At 33.9% G+C, this 26,903-nt stretch overlaps 1 protein-coding gene across 5 annotated transcripts in view; it reads right to left on the reverse strand.

Annotated features, from left to right (window-relative positions):
* The window catches only part of LOC129002925 (longitudinals lacking protein, isoforms A/B/D/L-like), a 111,144-nt gene that overhangs the window by 82,654 nt on the left and 1,587 nt on the right, over positions 1-26,903 (reverse strand). For 3 of the 5 annotated variants that reach the window (XM_054431049.1, XM_054431050.1, XM_054431051.1), the window contains exons 2-3: positions 25,854-26,715; positions 16,202-16,273 (exon numbers count right to left, since the gene is read on the reverse strand). In XM_054431049.1, coding sequence (XP_054287024.1) covers positions 16,202-16,273; positions 25,854-26,715 — 934 coding nt within the window. Of the gene's footprint in view, positions 1-2,881; positions 3,132-7,256; positions 7,571-16,201; positions 16,274-25,853; positions 26,716-26,903 lie in introns of those variants that run through there. The other 2 variants (XM_054431053.1, XM_054431052.1) reach the window with 2 other exon arrangements.

A 26,903-nucleotide genomic window follows, 5' to 3' on the forward strand; every position in this document is an offset into this window, starting at 1 on the left:
CTATATGGAACAGGGCTATGATACTATGGTTATGAGAAATTGTTCAACTGGAATTAAAAGAAAGCGATATTACTATACAAAGAAGAGGCACAGTGAATACCCAGAAGCAGTCTCAGGATAAATTATTACAGGTTGCCTAACGTTTTCAAGGAGTTTGACGTTTTTCTTCCCCAGGCTTCTATAGCCTTATCCATAAAACAAAGCGAAACAATACAAGAGCTAATACAGCTCAAGAAAGAGCTGGCCCGATAAATAAATATTAGTGAAAAGCAACGCAGTACAAACACTCAACATAGTTCTCCTTGTAGGCGTAACGCTAGCAAGCAAACAAACTAAACAATAATAAAGAAACAATAAATTAGTACAAACATATATTTTTGTACAAGAGTATATAAATTCTTTACTGAATATAGCTAGTGGACTTAATAAGGAAATTGCACTGTTGAACCAGGATGCTTGTAAAAGAAATGTGTTTTGAGGTTTCCTTTTCTGAAAGAACAATAATCACAACAAGGACATTTGAAATTTGGTTCCTTTCCGCATTGGTTTCGATGATTGTGCAAAGAAGACTGTAGACTGTAAGTTTTGCCGCATTCACAGCTGTAAACTGGACGAGGGGATCTCATATCACCTACAACAAGGTTTAAATACACTGAGTACAGTCTTTACAACAAGAAGTTAAATTATCATCTCGAGGGTAAAAATCGAACATTTAAACTCTTTTTGACATTTCATATTGGTAAATTAAACTTCATCCCTGTACAAGATTATACAATTTGTTCAAATATGTCAAACAGTCTAAGTTTAGATCTGCATACATGGATGTAAAATAATTTACCTTAACTGACACTTTTCTCCAACAAAACATATCCTATAAACTAAAATTTTAAGAGATTCCTTCATTGCTATGTAATTATTTGTACAGGTATGTATTTCTTTGTACACGTGTTTTATTAAATGTTCATTTATACTTAGTTGTCAAAAAAAACCCTCAAAATGTCATCAGATGGTCACAAAATCACTTTTCTTCAAACCATTTCAAATTATCTGTCTTCAGAGGTAGTGGAAAGAGATATAAATATAACCAACAGGAAAAATATATTTTTCTTTTGAACAAAACAATTAACAATGATGATTTTCACACAAGTAGAAATTTGTTATACTGTACTAGATAACAATAACCGTTGCTCCGTGTTTTTGATAAACATGTCTTTTCAGATTCCCTTTGCGGAATGTTACAAAAGGACAAAACGTACACTTGTACTGTGGATCTTGCCCACATTCTTTCTTGTGGTTCAGAAGAGACGACTGCAGTCCGTACGACTTGCCACAAGGACACCAAAATCGTTTGTCTCTTCCCATTCCAACTTCTGATGTGTCAAAAATTGGTGACAGTCCTGAAATTCCAGTTGACAAAAAAATATTATGACTATTGGATTTGAAATACACTTTGAGTATTTGCTAACAAAGGAATAGCTAGATTCATTCGGTGGTAAAAATTGTGTGGTATGAGGTTATGTAACCTAAAGTAGTTTGTTTTCCATAAACAAAGCCTTGACTCAGTGTTCGCATAAACGTTAAGAAATAATTAATAAAATCACGCAGATAAATTCCAGAGAATCTTGGCTTTTATAAAAGTATAAATTATTAAAAGTGAAAGACGAGGCAAAAAACAGTTTGCAAACAAACGCAAGTTATTACACTAATACATTCATCAAAAAAGAACAGAAAAATAAAAACCAAAAATAACACAAGTCTATAACTTGTAATAGATAACAAATATATATTTTTATGTACCTGTTATAAGAGGGGTATTTGCCAATTAATAACTCCATAGTCTCCACCAAGATGAAATTATCTATATTAAATTTGACACCAGCACCACATTCTCTACTTTCTTCGGCTCTATACTAGCTGGTTCCCACACTTATACAATCATTAGTCAAGCTCGGTCGTAGTCAACACAAGAAAATGGAAAATTTATACTCCAAATATGCTTCTGTGATTAAATTTCTACGGTTTAAGGGATGAACCCCTTTAAAAGTACATCGTAAGGTGAAGGATATATTTAAAAATAGTGTTTGTATAGACTTTATGTTAGTAAGGGGTTGCATGAGCTCAAATAGGGTTGTAAACAAATTTATGTCGACACAAAGCATTCATGAGTTTTGATTGAGGTAGTCCAGAACATTGTTTATTTGATTTTACAGGATCGTAGTATGAAAGGGCGAGAAATGTTTGTACTAATAAGGGACAACTCTTAAACTACAGTACCATGGACATAAAGAAACAGTCTTAAACATGCCATTTAGCATAGTAATTTGTCCTACATTGTTCACTGTCTCAAGATATAACTGGTAAACGCCAGACTTCTAAAAATGTCTACAGCCTTCTGTGAATTCCCTAAACTACTATTGCTAGGTTTTACATACATTTTCTTCAAACACACGTAGAATTATACCCACAGAAGGCAATTCATGCACGGTAAAAGCTTCGATCTCCTTGTTCAACCACCCTGAAAAGACTAATCGTAACATAGAGGTAATAAACGGCTATAATAGTGAGAGTATGCCGCTGGTATGGTATCAGATTCAAACTAGTTTGCTTGGTCTTGATGAGTTTTCATTTGTGACCTTATTTTACACACAACCCTCATGAAAATTCCATGTTGTCATGAATGATATTTCAAGCAAAACACTATATTTAGTACAAACACTTTATTGTTCAAAAACAAAAGATACAATAAATATTTTACACAAATTTAAGAAAAATCCAGCTGGCTAAATAAAAAAAAAAATTAAGTACTTTGAAAATCTAATATAGGCCTAAAACAGAACAATACCTTTTTCGAAATTAAATTAGAAAAAGAAAGATTTAAAGATTTCATTAACGTATATCATGAACATGTTATCATCAGTAAGGCCATTGCTCGTTGGGGTGTTTGATAAGGAAGTGAGTCTTCAGATTGCCCTTGTGAGCGGTTCGCAGAGGACAGCATGGGCAAGCGAACTGCGGAGGTTTCCCGCAGTAGCAGTTCTTGTGGAGCCGCAGTGACGTCGAACTGCTGTAGGATTTACCGCAGTCGTCACACACATACAGTTTTTCTCCCATGTTAATCCTTCTTGCAATTCCTGATTTAAAACACATTGCTTAGGACGAATTATTTTGATTGGGGTGTTTGTTTACTTTGATTGAGTTAAAATATATTGATTATGACTAATTTGTTGACGGTTGATTTATTTGGGTCTTTGTTTACTTTGAAAATAAGTTTGTAAGGCCTTGGAAAAAAAGTGTTCAATCGTCTATTCCAAAGTAAAGGCTAAAAGGTTTGTAGCCTAAGTAATAAAAACTCTTTGATTTTAAAACAAAGCCTTCATCAACTATGCTACTTGATGTTATATTTGTGAACAAATTAAATACAACTCCTACGGCTCAACAAAGAGGTTATGCTAAGGAGTGTTAAAATAAATGTGGTAAATATGGTTAAATTAAATAGGTGGGTTTATTGTATATCAATACTAGTATTTGGACCACTTTCCCTTAAAAGAGAGTTTTCTTCATTATAACAATGCCAATGGCCTATAGTCCTCGCCGCCCTGTCTCGCCGCCCTAAGTTGAGGCAGCCAAAGGCCGCACTAGATATACGCCGTGCGGCCTTGGGCTGCCTCAACTTAGGGTGGCGAGGACTATAGACACAAGCGGCAATAAAAAAAATAGTGTTCTTTGTTGGTGGAACTGCAATTATAACACATTCCTAAACCAAAAGCATAGGCAATTTGTATTGAGAAAACTTACTTAGAGCAAATTGCAATAATTATTACAGTAGGCTATATTAAAATGTATAACTATAAAAATAAAACCAGTATGAAATGGTTTCAGAATTGATCAATGCACAAATTCCTCTTAACAAAAATTAATGGAGCCTGGCTGTTGCATAGACAATCAAGATCTACAGATTTCAGGCTTGGTGTTAAAAAGGTGAACATTTTGGAAATTATTGCATATTGCAGTTTTAAACAACTTATCTTTAGTTTGTAAAATCAGATGAATTTGTAGGTTTAGGTTTCCTAACACCACAGAATGCAAGTTACAGTGCGTTCAAAAAGCCGCGGCACCTGAGGGATTAGGAGACCCCAAGGGTTTCCATGGGATCTAATAATCCGTCAGGTGCCACGGCTGTTTGAACGCACTGTAGGTCACCTCTATAATCATAATTTTAGTCAATTACATCTCATTGGTTTCAACACTGAGAGGTACAGTATTAGTAAATTTCTGGTTTCTACCCAAGCAATTAAGTTAATCCAGGAATAGATTAAGTGAGATCCACTGAAGCAGTATAAATGCTTAAATTAACATAAGAATGACAAAAGTGCTAACTCAGTGATCAATAAATTGTTTTTTTTTTTCTTTTTTTGTTATTTGTAGGTAAATTGGTTTTTACACAGGTTTTGGGCGAGTTAAAAAAAAAACACAGATTGGAAATAACGGTTTATTTTCAAATCGATGCTAAATAAAAATGTAAAATTAAATTGGCGGTTACTGCTGAAAGCTAATAAAAAAACACAAATTAGCTTTAACATCATAAAAGGTTTGAGAAACAGAAATATTAGTTCATATAAAAAACAATGAAAATTGGTATAGTTTTAAAAACCATTATTTGAATATAAAAGTTCAATATACTCCTGCCACTACCATTCAAAAGACTTTTTTAACTATTAGAAAAATAATTTTATTTTTTTACATACCGTAGGCATTTAGGAAACTAAGTGAGCAATAGGACTACTGTAATACTCGATATTTACAAACTATCTTACACTTGACAACAACAACAAGGCTGTAGATTAATTATCGCATAAAAGTCTTTTCAATAGCAATAGGAACAATTTCTTACAATTAATACACAGTAAGAGATCGAAATCTTACATTTTATTGTCTTAAGTAATAATACACAATAATACCTAAAAGAGAGCCCTGAGTATTTTACAGTACAGCCTAAACTTAATTAAAAAATTGGACAATTAATTATTGGTTGAAATTGTAAAGAAACTACAATTAACTGTTGAATATTAGAGTTCACATCCATCGATCTCTATTATTACAACTAACTCTGTAGTAATAACAGAGATTGATGTTCACATCCTATCTATATGAACCAGCTGTAGCCAATTTGTCAATCAAGTTAAGTGATCTATTGTCAAAACTTGATTTATTCTCATTTGTAAAAAATTGTTTATTGAATCGGCTAACTGTTTATAAATTGATGACTGTCAACAATAATAAATTATGCTACTAAAAAGTAACACCTTGCATTTCCATTCATAAATATGTTACTAGTTATCATGAAGAGTAAAAGAGTAAATTAACTCCAACATCTACTATCACAGTCTTTTAGATGATTTATATAGGAAGTGTGAATATAATCAGCTTCATCTTTTATAACTAATATGGACACAGTTTTAAAAACGCAACTGTGTTTTTCAATAGGTAAAAGTTTAAACTGCAGAATTTAAGTGTAAAATAATTGTGAGAAAATTGTGAACAAGCCTAACAGTTGTGATAGAAATTCCAAAATTAAAATAAAATTCAACATACATATAATATGAATACAATTTTTTTTTTACAAATGACAAAATTTGTAAAATTACTAAGTTAATAGGCCTTTAAGTGTTAAGTTTTTTACAGTTAGTCATAAGACGATAGAGATAATTCCTAAAACATATATATATTTTTATCTAAAAGTTCTAAAATTTAAGGCACTATTGTAGAATTTACTTTTTCAAGATCACAATTTAACATAGCCTAACCTAATTTACAATTAGCAAAAACATACAAAATTATTATTAACTATTTTTTATAATCAATTACTACCGGCATTCAAACATTTTAAACTAAAGAGGAAATCTTACATGAAGAAACATGAATGGCTCAAAACTTAGTTTACACAGTTCAATACTATCAAACTAGCCTACATAAATGTTTAGTTTATATAATATCCAATTTAAATGTGTAACATATTAGTTCAATTATGATATTTTGACAATTTCTCTCTCTGAATCATAGTCTCTTATAAACCTATATACAATACTAGCCTATATAATTATTGTAATACTTTTTTAGGAGTAGCTCGGATTTTAATAATCACATTTATGTTTATTATTCGCCTAGAAGAGATAGAATCGTGAATTTTTCACAACAAAACAAAAATATACTCACAGAAGTACAAACTATGAAAAACGACGTTAACTTGAAAAACGATATAAAAAATATGTACAAAACCTAATATAGGTTGTGAATTAAAAATTTTGTTACTGAATTTTTTGAGTTTCCATTTATTCAAAAAAGCAAGACATATGGTTTATCCAAAAATACACTTTTTAATCGCTACGGTGTTCAAAGATTTACAAACGTATTTGCATGAGATTCCATATGATTCTAAATATAGGCATACATAAATAAAAACAATTTTAAAATACACAAGAATTGAACAAGTTATGTATTTTAAAGTCTTATTCTACTAAGCTTGTAGGCCTATAACTCAAATTATAGAAATCTAATAGGCCTACTCAAAATATACATCTTATTAGAATTTTCAAATTAAGTTTTTTTCAAACTAAAACTTTAAGTATATTTGGCATATATACAAAGTTGCATAAAATGGGGTGTCTACAACGCTTGACATAAAATAATGGAGGGAATTTTCAGGGACTCCACGGAACTGAACGTGTCCGAGGACCATACCTAGCAATTTTCAGGGATATTTTATGTGTGAGAAAAACAGTAAGTACCGGAATGCAATTTTCATACTACAGTAGCGCAACAGATTTGGTGATATTTAACTCTCCACAGTTAGGTGTAATGAATAATTTACAAAAAAATTACAAAACACACTGTTGTCAGCTGACAAAAGACGTTTGTTGCTTGGCTGCAATTAATAGTAAAAACAGATTAGTTACCAAGCTACCTCTACCTCTCTTAAGCTCAAACTCTGCAACTTTATATACCAGAATACCTCATGGTATTTGGCAAACAATTTATTACTTCATAACTGTTTAAACATCTGCAATAAGTTATAACAATCTTGAAACTAAACTAAACGATCTTGTAAACACACTATAAAATTCCGAGGGTTTTTAGGACATTCTGGACCAAACTGAAAAATAAGGGACACTTCCGAAAACGGGATTTCCTCATTGTAGACACCTTAATTTATCAATTGTAGGCACAAAGTTTATAGCATAAACAAACTTTCCATAAAATCCAAAGTCCATCAAAACTTTTATTCCAATAAAACATAGCAAATTGCGAATTCAAGTCCATTATTCACGATGCATGATCCACAGCTACGCCACATTCTGAGTGTTCACCGAGACCGCAGCGTTTGACATGATGTCCCGATGCGTACGTCCGATGTGCAGCATCAAGTTGTAACGTTGCTTGGTTCTGTGAGGACAGTATGGGCAGATAAACTTCGGTTCTTGGCCGCACTCCAGTCGTATGTGTCGTCTGAGCGTGTGCGAGCTGCTATAGATCCTTTGGCATTTTGGGCACCTGAGCATCGTGCGGCCGATTTCTGCAACAGACACAACCGGATGGCAACCTTCCTTAGAGCGCGGTCAGGGTGTGCGAGTCCCAACTACTTTCTCATAAAAAATGATAATGTTTTAATTTGTTCGGTTTTGATCAAGTAAAAAAATCCTGAGTGTCTACCAGTTTTCTGATTAAAATTTCTTGGATTTAAAAATCTATGAGTTGATCCAATTGTAAATACCAAATGTTGGGGCATGAAAAATCCACTGTTTTAACTATATTAATTTTTGCCTCAACTGAAATATTGGGAACTTCTCTAAAAGATTGAGTTTCAAGCGATATAGATGCCCTGGTGAGTCATACAAGATCATCCAGTTCACTTAACACCTGGACCAACGGATACTAAGGAGAGTGAGTTTACTGTACTTGTATTGCAGTAGAATTTCGATTATCCGATATTTGGTTATGCAAAATCTATTTCTGTGTTGTCTGACTGTACACTGTATCGGGTACGTTGAGACAAAATATTTTGCCCTATCTGTTCTTGGAAGATACACAACCAGGCTGTATACCCAAGTTCATACCTCATATATGCGTACCTCCTTGAGTACCTTCTCACGTCTTAGATGTAGTGTAAGTTCTGAAGTCGAGTGGACAACAGAGAGTGAAAAGAGGCTATTAGCTGAGTGAAAAAGTATTCCTTTATCTTCTTCAGTAAAGGTTATTTTATTTTCAGTTATGTTTTATGTTATTTGTGATGATTTTTTAAAAATATTTTCGATAGTTTTTTTTATATATTTGTCTTTTTCTCTGATCTTTCTAACTATCCGTTTTTGCCAATGCACTTAAAAGTCGGATGATCGAGACTCTACCTTCACTAAGAGAAAACTTGTGTGAACTTAAAGTTTGCTGTCTTGATTAGTTATGATAGTCTTGATAAGTTGGAGTTCTTAATTTTGAACTCCAAATTACTAAATTAACTTTTTTTACGTTTTGGTCATAACACCTAGGTCCTACTAAGTGACTGCACACCCTGTTTACAGACTACTTCATGCCTAAGAACCGCAGGCAGCCCATTCCCGCAAGCAATATAAATTCATCATTTATCGGAAGATACCTAAAAATCAGTCAGTGCTAAGTATGATTTTCAGGCGTGATGAGAATTTCAAGTGAAACCTAGTCTTGTAGTCATAAAACATTTCTAACTATCTATGAAATAAAATGATATTCCTACAGATAATTTTTTCTGTAAACTAATTTTGGAGTTATTGAAGTAGGACTTTGTAGCAACTATTAAATCTTCAGGGATGGAGAATTTTTTTTACTTTTGGAACATTTTTCCTTGAAAGAGTTTGTGAAAACAAATCTTAAGAATTAAAACTTACAGCTTGATACTTACTCGAGAAAAAATGTAGCTAGGCCTAGGCTAAATTTATTTGGAAATTTGTTCTACTGGCAGGCTAGCTCTTCATAGAAAAGGGGAAATAATAAATAATTAATGTAAAATGGTAAAAACAAGTTTTAAACCTTGACTAATTTTGTCTTAAAGAAAATGGATATCTTTATCATTTCAACTTGAAAAATTATTTACTATATATATTATTGCTTATTTTAGTGGTTTAATAGTGAGGAATGAAAAGTTCATTTTTTTGTCGCTTCCGTTATTATACTTGGACTAATACACAAGTCCAAAATTCTTGAAGCAAGAGGAGTCTGAAGAACTTAAACAACTTGTGACAATAGAAATAAGTTTGATGGTTTATTTATACCAGAGGTTCTCAAAGCAAGCTAATAAGTAATATCACCAATTCACCACAGGAGGAAAGGAATAAATAATAATTCTTTGCATTTATCAATAATTACTACTACTTTGCTCTTAGTTTTGGAACTACATAAAAAGGTAGTGTGAAACTACAAGTTTTGTGACACTCATGTTGAAAAGCAAGTTGCAAAGATATTAAATTTTTTAAACCAATTTTTTAATATTTTACAATGGCCTATGATTAATACTGCTGGATGAAAGAAATTGAACATGAAGTTCCTTCCCTAAATATAATAGGACTTATTTAAATATCAGAGTCCAACTGTTACTGCAATTATCTAGTTCAAAGATATCTGTGTTAAATATAGTATCATACATAGGCCTAATAGTTTCTAACAATAAACTATTTCATCTTTTAAAAAACAGAGCTGGTGTTTTGAGTTGTGATAAAACTCTGAGTAAAACTATGTCACATCTTTCTTCTTTGTTTCCCTGTCTAAAATCATGAAAAGATTTTTTAGAGAACCGGGACAGATATTGTTTGAGAACCTGAGGTTTACACTTGTGTACATTCTTAAGTACTTACCATAGACTTGCGAAAATACTGTAAACTCCCAAAAGGTTACATTACACAAAACCTACTCAAACTTTATAATATTTTATAATAATACTGTTTGTAAATGGAGTACAAAAATAAGTTTTAACACCTACTTCAAGGACTTGTAGCGTTAAGTACCATCACCCCAATGCCTGACATTGGGTGTTTACAGGATAAGCATGATAGATCCCAAACAAGTTTCCACGTGAATATTCTTTAAAGGTTTCCAGTTGAGTAATGTCTGATACTTTTTAGCATACTACCAACCACCAACGCCCAATATGCAGGTTAAGTAAAACACAGCCCACACCAGGGTTGCCACCTTAGGTCAGGGAAAAATCAGGACATTACCCCCCTCCCTCCCGGATTAACATAGGCTTAAATACGGGCATAAGGAACCAAAATCGGGACTATCCCGGCAGAATCGGGACGGGTGGCAAACCTGGCCCACACACACATATAATACACTAATGTATTTTTAAAATTTTGACCAGATAAAAAAAAAATTTAATGGATATTTTTAACACGTTCGCTACTGCAATAGTACGAAATTTTCCATTCACATGGACCAGCGACGCACATATGCGACGGCCGGTTTCCACCCATGGACTGCCGTCGCATATATGCGACGGCTAGTCACATTAAAATAGACTGCCGACGCATATTTGCGTCGGGGTTCTAATGTTATTAAAATGCTTATATCTTTGTAGTGGTCTATTTGAAGGCACTGAATTCCCTGCAGTGGTCTACAGAGATGTCTGACGCACAACTGCGTCGCTTGGTCTGTGGATATGATGATTGGTGACGTCATATAATAGTTGGAAAAACTGGTCTTTACTTTTCTGCATCACTGTATGTATGTATGCAGTATGTATGCTGCATTATCCTATGTAGCTTTTATATTTGTTCAGTTATAAACTGTTCTTGAATAATCTGTTTATTTCTTTACTTACTTTCACCTTAAAACACAAAAAAATGAACTGTCGCATATATGCGACGTTTAGTCTATTTCAAGAAAACTATGATAATTTTCATTATTGTCTTCGCTGTAGACCGGGCGTCGCAAATATGCGACATTACAAAAGGTTATAAAAAATACAAATAAACAAGAATAATTTATTTACAAACACCATTGTAGCGTATTACAATGTAAATGATCGCTGTTTTACAGGTTTTCGCCCGTGGTCTGTGTGTACTGTTATCCAAGTGACAGTCGATCTATGTGTAAGATTCAAATTTATACCTCGGTCTGTGGCAATGACCGCGGCGTCGCATATATGCGACGCTCAGTAGCGAACGTGTTAAACCTTTTTTTATTGTAAAAAATTGCAATGTACCTGGCAAAACCTGTAATTTATTATTTATGCTAAAGAAACTCATCATATAATGCCGTTAAAAGTGACCCATAGGGCTCGGTAAATGGGGACTCCAGCTGATTATATAGAACCCTTTCTTTAAACAATGACTTTCTTGTCCAAAAGTCCATAAGCCAGCTGCTTACTGTGTACTTGCGTAATGTGGCAAACAAGATCTTTTCCTGCTGTTTAATATTCTTTGTTTGTTGGACCAATATTTAAAAATTCTATCTTATTTATTTACATTTTAACTTGAACTGGTAACATTAGATTAAATTGTATTTTCCTGCAAAACAAAAAGACGCAGGAAAATGTGAGTATACATACTTACCTGATGAACAGGGACAAATAATAAAAATAGGCCTGCAGACCAAATGCTTAAGGACATTTATAAATCAAAGTGCGTAATGAACGCTTTTAATTTGTACTCTATACGTGTTCAATATTTTGGTTCACTAAGTTCAATATTACTTCTAAAGCCACTTCAATTTTGTAACAAGGAAAAAAACAGTATTTTATTATCTACAAAAACTTCTGTACAGCTAAAGGTATATTCTTAATTATAGCTAAATCTAATTATTATTGGCATTTCTTTCAGCCCACTACCATTCAAATTTTGTAAAAACTTCTATGTAATTAGATGAAAATAACAATTCAAAATTTAAAAGCTATCAGGCGCCTACCTAGTATTTTTTCACACAAAACTTTAAACTAAATATTTTAGGCTAAATAATTTCAAAAATAGATATTAATTACCCTACTCTAATTAAAATTACAACCTAAGAAACATTCATTGGAATAACTGATTGCCTTATTATTTAAGGTTACAGTAGCCATAATGGAATAACAGTGGCCTATATGTATGTATTAGTTGTCACTTAAAGTAGGTAGCCTATGTAACAAGATTTTTTTTATTCTAATCTACACCTTCTAAAAAAAATAACAATTTTAACTAATCATTTAATCGTTGATCTTTTAAATTCACATAAAATTAAGCATTACAATGTAAAGACTAACACTTATTTTTAAAACTACATAGGCTTAATCTGTTAAATAATTGATACAAGAGATTGCATTGTAACAAGAAAATCTAATTTTTTCATATCAAACGTAAAATTGCTAAAATATGTTTAAGTTATCTAACATGAGACTATTGGTTTTTGTACGTATTAACTCAAAATGAATTAAACATAATGAGATACAAACCAAAATTGGTATTAATTTTAGCTTAAATTAAGCTATTTAGCTTTATAAGCCTACGGATAAAAATACTGTATTGGATGAAGAAAATGCACTTACCTTACAATTGTAGGAACTAGAGCCATCTCTTTTGCGGTTTTTCACGAAAACTCAAAATACTTATAAAGTTAAACAATATTTAAACTGTTCAAGTTCTCACAAAATGATTGACTAAATCAGATTACTAACAAAATCAGACAACGTTTTCACTATCTTGATTACTCTGTGATAATTATTGAGAATATAAATTTGAAGAACTCTCGCATTATTCAATCAGTATTTATAACTTACAAAACAAAATTATATATTTACCATATTTTTAAATATTTTCTATCGGTCATGAATTATATTATTGGTTGGGATATCAATTAATAATAATAATTAATTAGTTATATATAAGTTTACCTAAATGTGAAAGCCCAAATAATTTTTTCCCAACGGTTGGTGTTAAAAATACAAATAGATTTAAGTACAAATTACGGTGTAGGCCTAAACATGGTGACTCAGCATTATAAGCTAAAAAAATCTAAGTTACAAAATAAAGTCATTAACAGTGTATGAAACTCATTTTATAACTTTAAAATGGTGGCAACCATCTTTTTTGTAATAAGATTACCAGAACTCTTCAAACTTTAAACATTCGCGTCTATGTTTAATTAAACTTGAATATAATTTAAATAAAATAAAAATTGATTACAATCATCGATGAAAACCATAATTTTAGACAACCTACCAGTAAATCTTACAAAATAAATACTTACTTCCGGAATCCATACAGTATCAATACTGGAAATAAGTGGACAAATGATGAATGAAGTGATCCGAAGTGTCGATCCGAAGCAAATTATTGTACAGGAATCCATTTCAAGAGGACAAGAGTGAAAGGACACAGTAGGCCTACAGTATGTTAGCAACAGGCAAACCAAACACCAACATGCAGACAGTAGTAGAAGTAGGCAAGCACAACAAGCAAAACACAAACGCTACACTACGGTTACATACAGATGCTGTGTCATACGTTGGAAATCAATAGTAAACAAATATGGTTGAATTGTGATTATCCTAAATTGATTTTACAGTATAACGTTTATTTTGTAGGAAAATTATCAAATGGCACAACAAAAGAGTCTCAGAATAATTGCTGGGATTTGCCTAACTGATTCTTATAAAGCCTTAAGAGGTTGAATTACTAACATTTCACTGTACTTCGTCTAAAGTATAAGACATTAATATTATTTACAGAAAGTAAATACAGTTGTCTATATATCATTTAAAACAATTTACTTGTATATGCCTACTGTTTACTTACAAGACGGTAAAAATAAAAGATGGTCCCAAGTGGTGATCAATTTAGATTGGACAATCCAATCATCAAACCAATATACCAATATGACATTCACCTATTGGGTCTGATGATGATGGAGCCTCCAATCAAAATCAATTGCCACTTACCATCTACAATGTAATTTACCAACTTGTAATTAAACAGGATGATTGTAAATATGATTTAAATGTTTCAGATATATTTCTATTTAATCTCCATAAATTTAATAACATGTACTAAGCTAAATTAAGGAGTAATATTCTTTAAACAAAACCAGGATTAATTGCAGGTCCATGTCCGCAAATAAATCCTAACCTATATCTTCTGAAACAATACCTAACTAAATATTACCAACAGCTTTATTTTTCAAACATTACAATGCAGTGATCTCAACAATGGTCTTTCCAAAGGTTATAAAAGATATCATTCAGGATTACTAAATAATCACAGCAATTAGAACGTCTCATTTTTCATTAGAACGAGTAGTTTATTGATTTGTGGATTGGCAAAAGACAGCAATGCTGTTAATAAACTAGGCTAAATAAAATCATAAATTTTGACTGTCCCTCTAATAATCAAAAACATTTTGTTTCACAAATTTGTTTTAGTTCTGTTAGAATCTAAAATATATTACGGCTTTCCATTACTTGATTGCTCCGTGTTATGACACATCATCCAAAATAATCCAACATGCAATGTAGGGCACTCAAAACAAACCGAGGAAAAGGAAAAAGGAAAGGAATGTGGTTAATCACTTTTATCTGAAACTCTTATTGAAAATCACAAACACTTTTAACAATCACGCAATTCAATGGTAGAAAATAATTTATTGCCTGCAGATGGAAAGTTTCTTTTCCAGTTTTAGACTAGAATTATCACATTAAAAAAATATATATGAAAAAACTTAATTGACAAACTACTAATTCATATAGGTGTGATCAAGTAAACGTAGACCTAATTATTGGGTCCATTTATGAGTTCATTGTTCGCAGGTTTTGAGACAGCTGAATGATAACTTCCTTTCAAAAGAACTCAAACTAGGATCAAGGAGCCCAATTGTGAAAAGTATATTTCTTTTATATTAAAATGCATTGTGTGGTTTCTCTAAAATTTACATTCACTTGATAGCTACGGATGTAACGCAAATATCAGTTGACATAAACACATTTTTATTTGTAACAAGTGTAGGAATAAAATCTAATGGTGGTGATAAGGAACCAGCCACACCAGTGAACAGTAGTGGCTTAAGACACAGTCCAAGCCCCTTGGCAAGTTAACTTGTCTATGATTGCAGTTCTTTCATTTATACCATGCCGTTTAGAGTGCGGGACTTCGGTTCCAGAGGTGCCGGGTTTAAATCCCGCCAAATCATCAATGGATTTTATCTATGTGACAATGCTGCAACCCCTAGGTCTAGTTTGAAGTAATGTGAAAAACATTTCCGGACTTGTACCTAGCGTCCTAGGAAAAAAAAACTATACAATGCTTCTTTCTATTGGTCTCTGGGTCATCATAAAAAAGTTAATGTAGTTAACCATGGTTAGTCCATTCTGACATATCAGTTGTGGTTAAAAGATTGATCTGCTGGTAACTTATTTTACATTAATAAAAATTTAAGAATGTTTGTAATACCTAGGCCTGTTTGTGACATGGAAACAAAAAACACCACACATTAACACAAATCTGCAGCTAAGCAGTTTTCCATTCGTCTGGTTTACTAAAATATTTAATTTAAAACACCCCATAACACCCTGTTCCCATCATCACCCGATCTTGCTGGTTCGCAAACTTTATCAAGTTTAACCAGCCCTATAGATTCATGGCAAATTTCATCAACATCAGATCAAAATAAGTTATAAGTTTTGTTTCCAAAAAGAATGATTAACAATTTCATACAGCAGTTCTAAAGAACGCATTTTTCAGATTTGTGTCCATCCCATAAAAAAAACTGATATTGATATGTATTCACCTTCAAATTTGAAAAAATACTGATTCAACCTCTGGGGTGGCTTCTTCTCTATGGGGAACTTCAATTAAAGACATTTTATTTCCTTTGTACAGGTGACTTTTACTAAGGATGGCTTATATGTAATATTTTTACAATTAATCCAAGAAACAACTATATTCTGAGTGAACCAACACAAAAAATTTTGTAAAATTTCTTTAATGTTAATATTTTTTCTGATCTGTTAATATAGTTGAAAAAGTCCCAAAGCAATCTAACCTCATCTGCAAACAATAAATTCCACCACTGGTTTAACTCAACACTTCACTTGGTCTTCTGTTTCTTCATCACTTTGATCACTTGTCACTGATCACTTCACTTCAGCACTGGAGGGTGGAAGAGGAGAGGTTAGTTTTGTGTACCCTACAAGATATAGAGAATGTGGTCCTACCTTGTGAGTCGTGCTGAGAAGCTAACAGTCCGTCCTCACTGTTACCTTCCCCGGCGTTGTGCCACGGGACAGCTGCGAACAGAAAACAACAGTCAAACCTCACGATTAAAAACCACTTCTAACAAGGGTTGTTCATAAATAAGCCAAGCAAGCTGGGGGAAAATCTGATACCAGTGACACGACTCCCTCTCTTTATCATATTATGTGAGTGGGGAAAAGAGAGATACCTCCGCCACGGGAAACCAGTAGACTAAGCAAATTTCCATTTTCACAAAATATCCCTCTAAAATAGTCAGATTTATTTCCTTTTTAAAAACATTAATTTTAATGAGTAGGGTAGGGAAACATGGAAGGTAATGAGGTATTTTTTTTTAAAGAATTGTTGATAGCGTAGTATGAAATAAATGAATTTGCCAAATTAAATCAAACAACTAGCAAACTACAACAATTTATTTAACTCAAGAATAACGAGAGAATTTAAAATTTTCAATTATTTGGAATTTCCCCTGTAACCGTTCTTACAACAACGCTTCTGGATATTAATTTTTTTTAGCTCTACAAAATGGTTTAGATATGAATTGCAAATAATTATCAGAAGTTCTTGAGATTAGTTTTAAACGTGTTTTCCATCAATGAAAAGAAAATTTTATTAGGCTATATGAAATAGGCAAGAGACAGATGGGTTTCATAATTTAATGAAATTTTCAGGGAAGATATATTTTTCATCTTTAAGAGGGAATTACATTTAATTTGGGATTTTCGCGGGAAAGGATTTGCTCCAACCATCAGCGATTCTGCAGCGTCATGAGTGGCAATGATAACGGCGATGGCTGGAAATGTTCACGATGGCGCCACGATGAAGAGATGTTCACGCATCTAGCACTAACTACACACGGATCGTTTGACGCAAAAAGGTTACATAAACCACTTTTATATTGCAATTTACGATCCAGTGGCTTACCCACCATGAAATTTTATTAGGGTTAACTCTGCAGAAAACTTGTATAGGCCTACAGGTTAAAAGAAAGAGCCATGTGGCCCTAATTTTGTAAAAATAGGCCTAAGTAGGCTAACTTAATTTTTAATAAAAAAAATATACAGCCCAATAATGCATGCATGCTCTATAATATATAAAAGAAAAAACCAGTTGGGCAAGCTATAGTGGGGTCGTATAGCTGCATATAGTGGCAGAATATTTCAGTTCTGGCAGACAGGCTGCAATTTTAGGTGGTCATAGTATACAAGTTTCTGAACCTAAAACCGCCCAGACCCCAATTTTTAATGACCTCGGTCGTCCGTAATGATGTCATCAAAATGGCGGCCGTAAGAGGATGCTGGGTCCCCATGAATTGGCTATAACGACCGAATGCCTGAACCGATTTTCATGAAATTTGGCACACAAGTGCTTGAATACATTATCTCGGCCTGGGTTGAAAATGGTCAAGTTTCATCAAGTCATTTCAAAATGGCGGCTATTCAAAACTAAAAAAACTAAACTGAGGAAAATAATTGTGAATTGTTTTATACAGGGTGAGTTTTAAAAGAGTTCCCCCCCTACTTTTTTATACATTTCTTAAGATATCAACTTTGAACCATGTCAGATCATTGTAGAGTAGCAAGTACTTCATTTTGACTGGGTTAACATTTTTGGCCGCCATCTTGGATCCGCCATTTTGGATACAAAAATATTTTTTCAAATGTAAAGATATGCTTGTGACCCACCGTTTCAAACAAAACCTTTACGCTGAATGCAATGCTGCAATCGGTTTAAAAAAATGTTGATCCATTCTAAAGTTATGAGAACTTTTTATAACTTTATTTTTAGTCCATTATAACATTGTGCATTTACAAACTAAGGCCATAATCTCAAAATAGTGCTAGATAAAGATAAGTGGACACCACCATTCACTGTTGACCTATTTTCACTCGGTTATGACGGATGTATTTTTTTCAGCCGCCATCTTGGATCCGCCATTTTGAAATGTGATAAATTATTTTTTCCTACAGTTACCTAACAATGTACATGTTCTCTCACTGATTTGAGAAAGCAAAGTGGCCAATTCGCTCACCAGTGAGACAATGTTAACATTGTCTCACTCTAATTACTTTGTCTCACTCCAGATTTGCAACGTGAAGGCACAAAATAGTGAGCGCGTAACATGCAGGCAACGTCGTATGCGCGCGAAATACGTTGGCAGCACTGGCTGTAAATCAGCTGGTCAGCTTTTGTACTGTTGTATTTGTCACTTCACATTAAATGTTATATTAAAAGTTCACTTCTGTGTAAAAAATAGGTTATGTTTCTTCACAAATGTTTTTGTTTTATGGTAACTGTAGGAAAAGTATAATGTGCAACTCGAGTTCAAAGTACAATTGCCTCACTCGAGAAACCATTCCTCACTCGCCTACGGCTCGTGAGTAAGGATTTCTCTCGAGTGAGTCAATTGCTCACTTTTCTCAATAGTTGCACAAATAACTATAAATATGAAGGGGGTGTTGTGACCCATCATTTTGAACTACTTTTTTATGTTGAATTCAATGCCGCAATCTGTTTTTCATTGTCATGTTTGGTTTTTGAAATATTGACATTTTAAATCAAAATAATTGTTATATTTTATCAAGAAAGCTTGATAACAAAAAACGGATAAAATAAAAACTAGTCGAAATGAAGTAATCGCTACACTACAATTATCTGACGAGGTTCGGAGTTGATATCTTAAGAAATGTATAAAAAAGTAGGGAGGGGAACTCATTTAAAACTCACCCTGTATAAAACAATTCACAATTATTTTCCTCATAATTTTTTTAGTTTTGAATGGACGCCATTTTGAAATGACTTGATGAAACTTGACCATTTTCAACCCAGGCCGAGATAATGTATTCAAGCACTTGTGTGCCAAATTTCATGAAAATCGGTTCAGGCATTCGGTCGTTATAGCCAATTCATGGGGACTCAACATCCTCTTACGGCCGCCATTTTGATGACGTCATTACGGACGATCGAGGTCCTTAAAAATTGGGGTCTGGGCGGTTTTAGGTTCAGAAACTTGTATCAATACTGTAACCACCTAAAATTGCAGCCTGTCTGCCAGAACTGAAATATTTTCCTGCTACCCAACCTGACTACTAGGCTTTCTGCAGCATTTGGCGTCTTTAAGCGATAATGTCGCAATTTCGCCCGTAGTTCTGCTTTGTCTAAAAATGCCACTATAGTAACTTAGATAGGCCTATCAAGAAAAAAATTGTAAACATCTTTCACAGACACAGCAATACTTGAACACCTTCCCACCGCAATCATGAAAACACCAGCGATCATATAATCCAGGAGTTAGGGGGTTTGAGCATGCATGAAAGTAGTACGCAATATTATTGCTGATTTTTGTAATGAACTGTGGTGAAAAAATTACGTATGTCGCCTATTTCAAAAGTGGTCGATAAGGTGTGGGAGAGGGGGCAAACATAGCGGGGGAATAATGCGTTAAAACGATGATATCTCGAAAATGGTAAAAGATAGGATCATCGGATAAAACGTCATTGTACACCTAATCCTAAAAATGTGGACTACAATAATGGTTATTAGGTCCGAGGTTGTATCTCTAATAATATCTCTAAAAATTAGCTGTAGGCCTATAATGTAGATTTTGAGAAACATATTTTTGTTATATTATTTTTGTTAAATTCGTCATCAAGATGGCGGCAGATGAGGATACCTGTCTATGTGGCGTCTGCTACAATATCATTAATAATAATGACCATGCCCTGCAATGTGAAGGAAAATATAAAAATTGGTTTCACATTCACTGTATTAAGTTATGGAAAGTTATGAGCGTATTGTGAGCCTTTGTGATATAGTTACTTGGTTTTGTTCCGCATGCAAGAAAGACAATGGAGAATTTTATTATTTTTATTATTTATAATCTATAATTATGGTATCTAAGTGTGGACAGTGTGGAAGTGACGTTGTGCAAAGTGACTTGTCAGTGAAATGTGTTGAGTGTAAGACAGGATATCATCCAGCGTGCACGCAGTTTGGATCCCATCGAAACTTTACAAAGTCTAAAATTAAACAGTGGAAGTGTGAAAAATGTGCATCTGCGTCAGGTTCATCTGCTTCACAACAGACAATCGTGAGTTCTGCTTTGGACAAAAACAGTATGATAGAAATACTAAACTCATTTAAAACAGAAATACAAATGCACACCGACTCTGTTGTAGGAAGTGTGATGTCTAGAATTGACAATTTAACTGCAGAACTTCACACATTTAACAACAAAGTCTCTTCTTTGGTGCAAAACCATTCAGCTTTACAGGAACGCTGCAGTGAGTTGGAACAAGCAAACGACAAGCTCGTCAAGCAGGTCCGCGCGCTGCAGCTTAGTAAGAACGACGCTGACCAGCATTCACGCTGCGCCAACATCGAGGTTCTGGGTATACCTACGACTACAAATGAAAATGTATATGACATTCTGCAACACATTGCCGCTGCCCTTGGAATTAACTTCAACAGAGAGGATTTTTCCATCGCCCATCGACTGCGCCAGTACTCTAAAAATCACACGTTCGCTCCTATCATTGCGCAGTTTGTTTCTAGGAGCACCAAAGAGATGTGGCTCATCGCTGCGAGAAAAAAGAAAAATCTAAATGCTACGGATATCAACGGACGTCTTGTGCCAAGCGATGTCTACATCAACGATCAGCTGACCATTCTTAATAAGACTCTCCTGGGACGAGCGAGAAGGATGCAGCGTGAGGGGAAGATCCATAAGGCCGGCTACACCAATGGGAAAATACTCATCAAACCCAAGGAACACGACGATGCCATTAGGATCACCGCACAGCATGAACTGGACGTCTTCGACAAATAATGTATCTTAGGTATTCGTAGAAACTTAAATTATTCATGCATGTAAGAAATTCTTATTCATCCATTCTATTATAGGCCTATTTTATACATATATTATTTATCTATTTTTTCTGTATAATTCCAAAGTAATTTATTAACCTATAACTCTGTTCTCCATTACCCTTAAAATGCATGATTTTTGCTACATGACTCAATACACAAAGGAATAATGGTCCACTTAATTTATAATTCATTCAATATAATATTTGCTAGATACAGTAAATCTATTTCATTTACGGTACCTAAGCTATTTTTTACTTCATTTAGGGAAAATGGACTAATTTTTTTTGTGACAATGTTCAGTGGCTGCACTTCCCCAGGTGTTCGGGGTAAGTGCAGCCAGGGCCTGGATTTCCCCTTTAAGACACACATAGAGACATGGGGGCAAGTAGCTTATAGCCCATTTTTCACTGAGTTTGGCAATTTTTAAATCATTGAAATATCTTTATTTTTTCATGAGTTACAAACTTTTTTGTGATCTAAACCACGGCAACGTGAAAATCTTAAAAATTTCAAATATATTACTTTTTCCTATAACTGATAAAATAACACCTAATTGTTGTACTTACATGATAAGTATTATTGTCTGACCTCTTCTGCATGGTTTCTTATACATTTTATCATAGACAAAAAGAATTAATTATAGACCGTCAGCTGTGCTGCGGTTACCATAGCTTCTGGCGCACACCGCTTGGAGCGCCATGTATTTACGGCGTACGCACTACGTAAACTACAGCGGTGTGCGCCGGAACCTATGGTAACCATGGTAACCGCAGCACGGCTGACAGTCTATAATTTAATTATTTTTGTCTATGATTTTATGCACAAACATGATTTGTTATTACATTTTATTAATTGTTTACATTGTGTTAACAAAATTCTACACTTGGAACGCCAGTCTCATGGTTGTAGCCTTAAAATTCAACTAAAAAACCACTTAAAATCACTAGGCTAATTATTTTTCACTAAAAACTCCTTGTTGCTGTTAATTATTAAAACTTAGATGTTAGGCCTTACAATTTTTTTGTAGCCTAATAAAAAAAAATGTGTACTGTACCGTAATCATAAATTTCACACTTGGAACGTATGTTTTGTATAAAAATTAACTGAAAGTCACTTTTTCAACTAAAAAACACCTTACTGTCTTTGTTAAATAAACTTAATTGTTAATGACACAAATAAAACAGTTGTAAAGAGTACAAATAAAAACAATTTTTACTAGCTGCTCTTACCCCGGAGGCTGTGGCTGCACTTGCCCCACATCAAAAATTGCTGGGGTAAGTGAGGCCACGGCTTTATTTTTTTTACCAAGCATTTTTGAGCAAAATGGATTACACAGGCTTAATCTACACATAAAAAACTACTAGAAACACTCACAACTTTGAGTTTAGGACTTTCCATATAAGACATAAGACATCAGACATTAATTCATCATTTTTTAGATATGTAATGCATAGATAGGTCAAAATATTGTTAAATACATCTCGTATTCAGTCTTGAGTAAATAAATGTATAAATATATAACAAGGAATTCAGTTAATACAGTCAATATAATACAAGAGTTAAAATTGAAATTGAGCGACGAGCAAAGAAATACAAAAGTTACAGACCATGACAAGAGATTAAAAATTTGACAGTAATATAGTGGTAATAATTTTGCAAACTTTGACAAGTGCACTTCCATTTGGCAACAAAACGCAAGGTTCTTTTATAAAGTAAAAAAAAAAATTAGGCTAGTTTTTGTCCAGTTAAACTCAATGTTTATGTTGAATATATTAGATAAAGGTCCAAATAAACATAATTTGGTGTAGCCTATTTTTGTTTAATTTACCACTTATAAGGTCGAGGTAGCCACTGGCTTCACTTGCCCCGTGACCCCACTTACCCCACTCCACCCAATGCCAAGTTCCGTCCGGGCGAAAAAAGTAATATTGTTTGGGGAAGATTTTAACCAGGTAGGCCTAGGCCTATACTTGATTTTGATTCAGCTAAATTTAATTTAATTTCATTGATTAATTTAATTTGTTAATTGATTTCAAATTTAATTTTATACCTGTACCATATGATACCATAAAAACAACAATAATACGGGAGGCCCATTAAAGTTGTTTGTTTATTTTATCCTAAATTTGTAGCCTACAATAACTTACCGGTACCTCTAAAGTTTTTTTCTAAATTTAAAGAGGTCAATAAAAAATGGTGTCTAAGTTACACCATCTTTAATCTTTCGAATCACCTAGATGTGAATACCTCTACAGACTTTATTAAGATCCATTTCTCCATTTTCTAAAAGCAAAATTACCAAATTATTCCCTCTGGGATTGTAGGTTATTTTAAGCTAAGTTATTTATTTTATTTATTTTTGTTTTTGTTTAACTATGTATTTACCCTAATTGCTGTTTTAGTTAGGCCTATTGTTTGTTTGGTTTGACGTTCATTAAATATATTTAGTTTCTAGTTATATAGGCCTACCTATTGATAAGTAGGCCTATTGTTAGTTTGGTTTGACGTGCATTAAATATATTTAGTTTCTAGTTAGCCTATATAGGCCTACCTATTGATAAGTAGGCCTATTTATAGTTTCAATTAAGTTATCAACCTTCAATAAACAAAAAACTGATCATGGAGGCCTAGCTTAATTCAATGGTTAAGTTACATTAGGCAAGAAAAAATTTTAGAAGCGATATCAAACCAAATCAAAACCAATGTACCGGTACATGCTTTGATACTTAATCCGATAATATATTGCCAGGTTTTCTGTAAAAACCGCATCTGCCTCTTGGGTCTCAGGAGGGGGGAGCTCACCCATGCCTCCCCCCCCTTTAATCCATGTTTGGATGTTTGGTCATAGGCCTATATATAGGCCTATTTACAAGTGTGATAGCACACTTGGCTTTTGTAAATTTCCTAGTCTAAGGGCATTTATCACAAAGCGAAATCCTGACTATAATTCACAATCATATAGGTATCATAAGCCTACATTAGCTGTAACATCATCATGATCATCTCCACATCGTAATGACAATTCAAAACCTATTTACAGTAGCCTATATCCTTAACACGTTCGTTGCGTCTAGGGGTCTCAATCCCGGGCCTTCAATACAATCCCGGGATTTCGGGATTCGTCTCAGCCGATCCCGGGTAGGTATATAATATTAAAATTTATAAATTTTTAGCCAATTTAAATGAGCGAGAAGTCTCCTCGTTGAGTACTCTAATGTTTTAAAAAAATCTGGCCTTACCAGTGTTACACTGCGCAATGTTTCCGTTTTCTAAGTAAATAAATATTACCACGCTGAACTTTCATCGCCCGTATTTCTTATTTACAGTGTATAAATGTTGATATGTCACTCTAGAATATAAAAAATACATTTAAACAAATCACGAGCAACCGCACTCGCACGTAGCCTAGATACGTCACGCTAATAGATAGATTAAAGATAGCCAAGAGAAAAAGATAAAATGGGAAGAATCACGAGTAGCAGCGTTAAAATGTTATTTTGACTGACAGCAATAAAAAAATATAAGATACTGTAAAACAATAAACCATCTGCTTAAGTAGTAGCGTGTGTATGAAAAACGTAGAAATTTAATCACCACACTTATAACCAAATACGAAGATAAAGCTATAGACCCTAAATATAAGCAATCTTAATACTGTAATGAGATTATAATCATGTGTTAATAGTTATATTTTATGGCATCAATGAAAATAATACTTAAATTTCCGATTACAATGTTATGTTTGCTACACGCATTGCGTTGTTTACATTTAATGTCAACAGTAAAACTAAAAATAACTTGTAGGCCTACTGTAATTAAGTTCTAACTAATCCAAATCGTCTAAAAACTTAAACATATATTTAGGCCTACATTCGTTCGCCTATTGATTTTAATGATAATTAAATTTTCCAATCAAAAAGATCATTAGGCCTACTTATACCATTAGGTATTATAATCGTCCTAAAAATAAAGAGTAGCCTATATGTGTTTCAAGTGTTATTGGACTATTTTTAATTGTTTTCCTCAAGTAAAAAGTCCTCAAATTCACAAAAAAAATCAATAAACATAGGATTTGCAATCCCGTTGATCCCGGGATTAAAAGTCACCAATCCCGGGATTTCTAGGTATCAAAAATCGGCCGGGATCCCGGGATTGAGACCCCTAGTTGTGTCACATCAAATGGCAGGCGTACGGTATCCCGAGTGCGACGCAGCCTGCAGCATCGAACACACCAGATTGCCATGTGTGATTGGCTTTCAAATTTCGGTCTGACAAATAGCAAATAACGTACAGTGATGTCCTGCTTTACGACGAGAGTAGATGTTGTTCGCTTAAACACCCACAGATAGCTGCACTTTGGAACCCATAGTGATTGTAGGCCTATTGCCATTTGGAGGGAGAAATGCGAAATAACAAGTTGATTTTTAGGCTTGGCAGACGGAGATTTTACGGGGAAATTTACTACCAACCTAAACGACAACAAAAAACAAGTTACACACTAGGTACACGCTAACATGGTATAGGTCTGCCTTCGACCGACACTAGAGCGAAAACAAAGACATAGGCCTAGCCTACGGATGGCATTGCCGAGGGTTCCCGAACGGGTACAGACGCACCCTACGGGGGCCAAGCATCATACCCGATCGGGAACGGCCGTACTCAACATGTTAAACTGTTAAAAGACTAAATCCAAACCAACTCCAAGAAGTTAGTCTACCTATGCTTAATAAAGGAAAACAAACTCACCAGCAACGAGACTGTTAGATGCAGTGCTTGGTCCAGGCTGGGAAAGATCCATTTCATCCATTTCCTCCTCTTCTTCATCCACAGTCAAATCTTCAACACTATCTTCATTTTGTACTTCATCAGTAAACTCCACATTTTCCATTTTCACTTCGCGTTTTATCACTTCACTGTCAACTGAATTTTCACTTTCCGACGGTTTCTTCGCATCCGAAACACCGATAGAGGATGAAACTGACGTAGAATTTGAAAGGGTTTGAGAATGTGATGATGAATTTTGAAATTTGTCACTTTTAAGTTGGTGGTTTTGTTCTACATTATTTTCAAGAGAAGTTGGCACTTTGGGATCATCATTTTGTGAAACATAAGATGAGGGTCTTTTACGTTTAATTGTAGGAGATAAGCTTCCTTCTCGGTTACGGACTGCATTTGACGTTCCTAGATTACCATCTTTTTGTAAAGAATGTCTGTTAACTTTCCGGCAGTCAGCGTTAATCATGAAGTTAGCAGGAAGGCCGACTAGAGGTGAGCGAGGACGAGGTAGAATTGGAATTTGTTTCCTGATATCGTTTCTCTTAGGCAGAGTTGAAGTTAAGGACCGATCATTTCGAGCAAAGTCACTTGGTAAAAGACCATGTTCAATATCGCGCGAACGTTCCATATCCCGATTTTCACTCATGGCTCCACAATCAGTAAGTCCCTTGATCTGAAGGGATTCAGCTGCTTTAAGGAAGGTGCCCAATTGTTCTTGTGATATGTTAACTTCCCCTCTATACATGTAATCGAGCATCGACTTCAGCTCATGGAATGATACATCTTTGAGGATCAAAATCGGATGTTTTTCATAATGTTGACTTAGAAGAGCCTGTAACACAAAAGAGAAAACAATGTTAGAAAGAACAAGGTTTAGTCTTATTAGCCTAGTCTTATAAAACCTAGATATTAAGATAATGAGTAAAAAATTACCAGTAGCGCAACTTTTTCATAAGGCTATCTGAATCATTAAGTTACAAACATTTCTAACATTCTTTTGGCGTTTTTATGAGTCGGCTC

The sequence above is a fragment of the Macrosteles quadrilineatus genome, unplaced genomic scaffold (genome assembly GCF_028750875.1).
Source record: "Macrosteles quadrilineatus isolate MER2022 unplaced genomic scaffold, UCM_ALF_1.0 Scaffold_9__3_contigs__length_116548681, whole genome shotgun sequence".
NCBI classification, from domain to species: domain Eukaryota; kingdom Metazoa; phylum Arthropoda; class Insecta; order Hemiptera; family Cicadellidae; genus Macrosteles; species Macrosteles quadrilineatus.